At 37.6% G+C, this 7,145-nt stretch overlaps 2 protein-coding genes across 2 annotated transcripts in view; both read left to right on the top strand.

Moving 5' to 3' along the window:
- The window catches only part of LOC107567072 (serine/arginine-rich splicing factor 3-like), an 8,063-nt gene extending 6,154 nt beyond the window's left edge, over positions 1–1,909 (top strand). The window contains exons 4-6 of the mRNA XM_016252665.1: positions 1,192–1,230; positions 1,413–1,499; positions 1,584–1,909. Of these exons, the coding sequence (XP_016108151.1) occupies positions 1,192–1,230; positions 1,413–1,499; positions 1,584–1,611 (154 nt within the window). The 3' untranslated portion in view covers positions 1,612–1,909. The remainder of the gene's footprint in view (positions 1–1,191; positions 1,231–1,412; positions 1,500–1,583) is intronic.
- Positions 1,910–6,866: 4,957 nt separating this feature from the next.
- rab44 (RAB44, member RAS oncogene family) overlaps positions 6,867–7,145 on the top strand; it is a 13,266-nt gene continuing 12,987 nt past the window's right edge. The window contains exon 1 of the mRNA XM_016252666.1: positions 6,867–7,142. Within this exon, the coding sequence (XP_016108152.1) occupies positions 6,867–7,142 (276 nt within the window). The remainder of the gene's footprint in view (positions 7,143–7,145) is intronic.

Below are 7,145 nucleotides of genomic sequence, written 5' to 3' on the forward strand. Positions count from 1 at the left end.
GATCACCGGTAAACTGAAGCGCTCTTTTAACTTAACCAAACGCATTCTATATGAGATAAATCAGATATACATCAAATAAACACAATATTACAATGTACAATTGCACAAAAGGCTGCAAACGAAACAGCGCGCATCTGAAGGAAATAATGCATTATTTATCGGCTTTAAGATATCGGCCAAATTTTCTTATCAGGCCGATACCGATAACAGAAAAAATTAGCATTTATCGGCCGATACCGATATGGTGGCCAATATATCGTGCATCCCTAATTGTAGTTACAGGTTTCCGAAGAATCTTCTCATTGTTTGGTTTTTATGTCATTTTTCTATTTATTTTAATGAAGCTGACCACCCCACCCCCCCCTTTCAGAGACATCACCAAGCCTCTACTCCTCTTCCTCTGAGTCAGTCAACTAGTCCTCTTTCAGCATCATGTGACCAGCGTACACCAATCAGCTCACATGATCCAAGCATGGCCACCAGCCCATTGGTTCCTGAGCATGCCTCTCTCAGGCTCCTTCACCTCCTTCACCTCCTCCAACGTTAACCTGATCGGCAAAACCAACCACGCCACACTTACAACCAATCAACGGGTCTAATGCCCCTCCCCAAATGTCTACATGACAACATATCCTCAGCAGTCCTCATCTAGCTGACATCTTCAGCCACCTACTGTATAGCTGTTAACATCTAGCAACCATCTGGCAAAATCTCCCTGCAAATTACACCCTCCTGACCAGCACTCAGCTTCACTGCATCATAACTAGCTTGTTGAAAACAAAATAGTAAGTTAATGCCTTTTCCTCCCGCTTAATGACTTTGAAATTTGTTTATTTGGTGGTTTTGAGGTATAACCTTTTTCCTGATGTTAATATGTATAATACGATATCCAGAGTGACTTTTTGTTTTGTTTTTTTAATCAAAACAATACATTTACATCCCTCTGTGTTTCAGTAGTTTTCATACTGAAACCTCTTTGATCAATGCACAAAGGTTTGGCCAATGAATCTGGAACAGGCACTTCTGATAGTTGTTTTGAAAAATGTTGACCCATATTGGGCTTCATAAAAACTTAATTGAAGGCCAATTGGTATCAACTCCAAAAACTATTGCGTGATGCTTCATGCATCATGAATATTTTTTGGCCATATTGACCCCTGACTTGTCAGTATTTCTTGCATGTGCATATAGGTCTCCTAGGAGGCGGAGCTTTAGTCGTAGTCGGAGCAGGTGAGTTGCTTAAATGTTTTTATAACCCTTCTGCAACTAATGTCAACACCATAACCACGTTTCCATTTTTAATTATGGCCATTCTTATAGAAATAAACTGTAACTTTGCATCTCATCTTACAGCTCCTTAGTAATGAGATAACTATAACATATATTCTTGCGTGTTTACTTGACTTTTATAGGTCTCTTTCCAGAGAGAGGAGAAGAGAGAGGTCTTTGTCCCGCGATAGAAACTATAAACCTTCAAAGTCTTTCTCAAGATCACGCAGGTAGGTTTACACTTGTGAGTAGTTGTGTAATGGCACAGCTAGAGTATTTACATTTATGCTGACGTAATTTGTCTTTCTTTTCAGTCATTCACGTTCCAATGGTCGGAAGTGAGAAATGTTCAAGGCCAGCCTCATCAGAGAAAGCATGTCTGTGCGCTTCTCCTCAACAGACCAGGATGATTGGAAACAGTGATGGATTTTTTTTTTTTGCCCCCAGTGTTTTTAAAATATATCTTCCCCATAGTGTTCTGACTATCCTTTTTTACTTAAGATATCTGTGCTTAATGGGTAGCAATGGTTTCATCCTGCCTAAATGCCTGAATGTAATTTTATGCTCTTTGGGCAGTGAAAAGTTCTGAATGGAATGTCTGGTCATTTGTGACCAGTTTTGTATGCTTTTTTTTTGTTTGTACTTCCATTAAAAGAAGTTCCTTATGAAATCACTGTATGACTTTTCTCTACAGTTCACACTGATTAGTTGTTCAGATGTTACTTGCAGTAAAGAGTTTGGTAACCCTTTTGCTATAAGGTTCAATTCATTATCACATGTATTGATATTGGGTATCATGAGCTACTAGCAATTATGATATAGGTTACGATCATTTTCTTCATGTACTAATGCATTATTTCAAGTTGAATAAACAATGTATTGTTAACAAACATGAATTAGTAATGAACAATAGATTTATGAATTAACTTACCTATAATGCTGCAACAATCGTTAATGATGTTAACAAATGTTAAACCTTATTGTAAAGGCTTTTTTAAAGGAAGGAATTTCAAGTTAAAATAAAATGCTGCTTACCATGAACCTATTTTGGTTCATTTGACTGCATCATATAGTATGTGTTTTAAATTGGGTTGCATTTCTAAGCTTTAAAATGTCCACTAAAGAGCCAGCAAAACTCAAAAAGATTTAAAAATTAAAAATTTCAAACATTCACTTAGACTGTGCTATCAAAAAATAGGAAGAGAAAAAATTGTTTACGTCTTCACACAGTAAGAGCGATCATCAATTCTCTTCATGAAATATATACTTCAAGATCACACTTATAATGCAGTTTGTGTCAATAACACAGGAAGTTGAGGGTAGCAGCAAAAAGGAAGCTGCATGAACTGAGCCTCCTTCAAAAGAGAAGCACAGGCAACTACTACTGCGCTGCTAAAATACCCCGGACTGCAAAGTGAATGGATCCCTGAAAGGGGCATCAGAAGGTAACATCAGTTTATCATGGTACTTTAGTAGTGTTACAAGTTGTAAGGGGCACGTCTTACATTTACACTTTGTCATTTTGCATTTGTAAATGCAAAATTTTACATGCAAATTGCGTGGTTTTATCCTCAGATTATCCATATTTACGTTGTGTACTTAGTCATGGTATTTAGTTGAGCGGAATGTCTTGTTTTCACATTGCGAACATCTGAGTAAAGACATGACACAACATTCATCCGTCCAACAATGTGTATTTACACATATTTTTAAAATAATTTTAATAAATAATCAGCACGTTAGGATGTATGGAAGCAGAGCAGACTGTCATTACTCGTCCATACGGGACAAATTAAATGTGTGATGGCAAGTGTCATGTTTTTTTTGTTTTTTTTAATAAACATTTGTTATATATTGAAAATATAACTCTTGACCTTATATCTATCTAGTATATTAGTATATAAAACAGCTTGTTAGGGTGGTCTGATTTTCACTGTCATTATGTATCATCACAAGCAAAAGTCTTCAGTGGAATCAATGATTTGAGAGCACATGTGTGACGGTTGGTATGAGTCATATACATGGGCCACATCACTAATGCTCTCTGGTTTCCTTTTTAATCATGTTCTTAAGTGTCAAAGATGTTTAGACATGACTCATCTCCATTGTTTGTCTCATCATATGAACACATGAACAGTCATGTCAGGCAGAAGATCCAAGAAGAACCAGAGACTTGGTTCATCTCGACGAGGTCCTAAAGGTCTTAACAGCAATATAGAGAAAGATGATGATGGGTTTCAGCGGATTGCAGAGTCTGAGGATGGGCGAAATGAATTTCACACCTCCACTGATTACCATTCAACCCAGTTTGATCATCTACCAAGCTCAAGCGTTGATCAACAAACATCTGCATTAGAATGTCCTCCACATGCAAGGGGTCACAAGGATTCACTCATGGAGAATGAACTGTCAGAACGGAAAAGAAAAATGGGATCAACACGCAAGAGTACTGGTAGGTTTAAAGTTGAAAGAAAACTTGACGTGAGGACCACTGGAGAGTTAGATGAAGAATATGTAACTCAACCAAACACATCAACCAGTGAGGAACAACATGCTTGTCTAACAGAAGAAGAACAATCGAGGTCAATGAGTTTTCCTTCTGATTTGTCCCTTCAGACAAAAAGTTCTAGATTGAGAAAGGAGCCTAGAACAACTCTTATGTTTGCGGTTTTAGAAAATGAAGAAAAAGATGCAATCCACTATCAAGAAATAACATCTCATTCACATGAGGTTGTAAGTGATATGCCTATAGATGAGCCAATGGTGCCATATATCCATTCTTCTTACATTTACACTTTGTCATTTTGCATTTGTAAATGCAAAATTTTACATGCAAATTGCGTGGTTTTATCCTCAGATTATCCATATTTACGTTGTGTACTTAGTCATGGTATTTAGTTGAGCGGAATGTCTTGTTTTCACATTGCGAACATCTGAGTAAAGACATGACACAACATTCATCCGTCCAACAATGTGTATTTACACATATTTTTAAAATAATTTTAATAAATAATCAGCACGTTAGGATGTATGGAAGCAGAGCAGACTGTCATTACTCGTCCATACGGGACAAATTAAATGTGTGATGGCAAGTGTCATGTTTTTTTTGTTTTTTTTAATAAACATTTGTTATATATTGAAAATATAACTCTTGACCTTATATCTATCTAGTATATTAGATGGGTGGTCTGATTTTCACTGTCATTATGTATCATCACAAGCAAAAGTCTTCAGTGGAATCAATGATTTGAGAGCACATGTGTGACGGTTGGTATGAGTCATATACATGGGCCACATCACTAATGCTCTCTGGTTTCCTTTTTAATCATGTTCTTAAGTGTCAAAGATGTTTAGACATGACTCATCTCCATTGTTTGTCTCATCATATGAACACATGAACAGTCATGTCAGGCAGAAGATCCAAGAAGAACCAGAGACTTGGTTCATCTCGACGAGGTCCTAAAGGTCTTAACAGCAATATAGAGAAAGATGATGATGGGTTTCAGCGGATTGCAGAGTCTGAGGATGGGCGAAATGAATTTCACACCTCCACTGATTACCATTCAACCCAGTTTGATCATCTACCAAGCTCAAGCGTTGATCAACAAACATCTGCATTAGAATGTCCTCCACATGCAAGGGGTCACAAGGATTCACTCATGGAGAATGAACTGTCAGAACGGAAAAGAAAAATGGGATCAACACGCAAGAGTACTGGTAGGTTTAAAGTTGAAAGAAAACTTGACGTGAGGACCACTGGAGAGTTAGATGAAGAATATGTAACTCAACCAAACACATCAACCAGTGAGGAACAACATGCTTGTCTAACAGAAGAAGAACAATCGAGGTCAATGAGTTTTCCTTCTGATTTGTCCCTTCAGACAAAAAGTTCTAGATTGAGAAAGGAGCCTAGAACAACTCTTATGTTTGCGGTTTTAGAAAATGAAGAAAAAGATGCAATCCACTATCAAGAAATAACATCTCATTCACATGAGGTTGTAAGTGATATGCCTATAGATGAGCCAATGGTGCCATATATCCATTCTATTGATGTCACAGTAGCTGAAAGTGATTTGTTGCAGAAGGATTCAGTCATGTTTGATGAACCAAAAACACTTAGTCACCAAGAAATCCCAATAGCCAGTACCTCTGGACAAAAAAGAAGGATGGGCTCAACCCGCAGGCTTCTCGGAGGGAAAAACAGTGACAATGTAGGTGTGCAAGAACATTCAAGAAACATGACAGAGAATGGAAGTAAAGCAGAAGTCATAGGCGAAGCAAAGTTCATGTCAGAAGAGATGGCGCAAACATGGGATGATGTGGCAAGAGATGTTTCATCGTCTCACACAGAATCAGCTTTGGTTTTAAATCAGTCTTTGTTGGCTGAGAGAGCTGAGCTGAAAGAGCCTGATGTTTTGGCAGGAACTGAAACTATGAACCAATCAGTTGCTTTTCCCCTTGTTGATTCAGAAAAGCCCCTACCTGAAACATTTAGCCACCATGGAACTCTATTACTCAACGAGGGATTGGATTTTAAGTTTGGTTCACACACTGAGGATTTTGTAAACAAAGTTTGGAAAGAAGCAGAAAGTAATTTAAGCGATAACAGCCAACATGTGCCTGATACAAGAAAAGATACAAACACATCTTACAACTTTAGAGATGTAAACACAGAAGCCAAGGAGGAGGTTTTAAAACAGAAAGAGGAACTTTCTATAAATGATCAAGAATCTTCATTAAAGCAACATGACATAGCTGCTCTAGATAATAACTGTGATTGTTCTATGCCTCAACTTATAGTGGGAGGAAGTAGAAGTTTTGATGTGCCTGTGCCTAATATTAGCCATGCAGAAACCACAGCAACCAATTTACCACATGAGATGAGTGATGCTGTTGATGAAACGCAAGAGATTCATATGGAAATTAAACAAGAAAGTAATGTTTGTGATGTTGCTTCAGTAACATGTGATACTCTGACTGATTTAGAATGTATTTTGGAAGAAAATAAAGATCCCCAAATTTTAGCTGCGAGAGAAAATGAGAATACGAGTGATCAAAGAGGATCTGAAACAGACAATGCATTTGAAATTACAGGCCAGGGTGATGTAAGAGATCACAATGTAACACAAATAATAATGGATGTAAGAGATAATGAAAAAGACGGAGAAACAAGCACAGAGACCATTTGGATTTCACACCCGAAACCGTGTGAAGTTTCAGCTGAAAAAGAGGAGCTATATAAGGAAAAAGAGCAATATTCATCGAACAGATCTCAAACACACAGTCCACTACAAGATGATGCTGGGAAGATGCTAGAAACTGATAAGGTTAGAAAAGGCAAAAAAGAGACTGCTGCAGGTAATGGTGTGACCTCAAAGTCAGAGGAAATTTTTAGTTTTAAAGACTCAGCAACAGATACAAGATCTCACGCACACCAACAACTCTTCATGCAATCTCCTGATAAAGAAGACTATGACTCACATGAAAATGTGAATGAGAAAAGTGAAAAGGAAGGAATACTTTTCAGTGTAGAATCTGAGAATGCAGCTTTTGATAGAGGCGATGGGAGAAGTGAAGGAACAGAAGGAATTAAGGAGATGGATGCAGAACCCGTCGTGATATCAGATGTGGACACTGTGTATAATGATAGTGAATCAGAAAACCCAGAGCAAAACAGGGAATTAATAGAGGAGCAAACTGATACATCCTCTGATAAAAACCTGCAAGTATTACTTGAAAGAGACACAATTCTTAAACATAGTGACATCAGCATCATTCCTAAAGATTCTCACAGAGAAGAGGCACACTCAAAATCAAGTCCAGTTATTCATAAGAGAAAAATGGGCTCAACTCGTAGACCTCTCAAAGGGAATAAA

Source organism: Sinocyclocheilus grahami, unplaced genomic scaffold (genome assembly GCF_001515645.1).
Source record: "Sinocyclocheilus grahami isolate Dianchi unplaced genomic scaffold, SAMN03320097.WGS_v1.1 scaffold1127.1, whole genome shotgun sequence".
Classification (NCBI taxonomy): domain Eukaryota; kingdom Metazoa; phylum Chordata; class Actinopteri; order Cypriniformes; family Cyprinidae; genus Sinocyclocheilus; species Sinocyclocheilus grahami.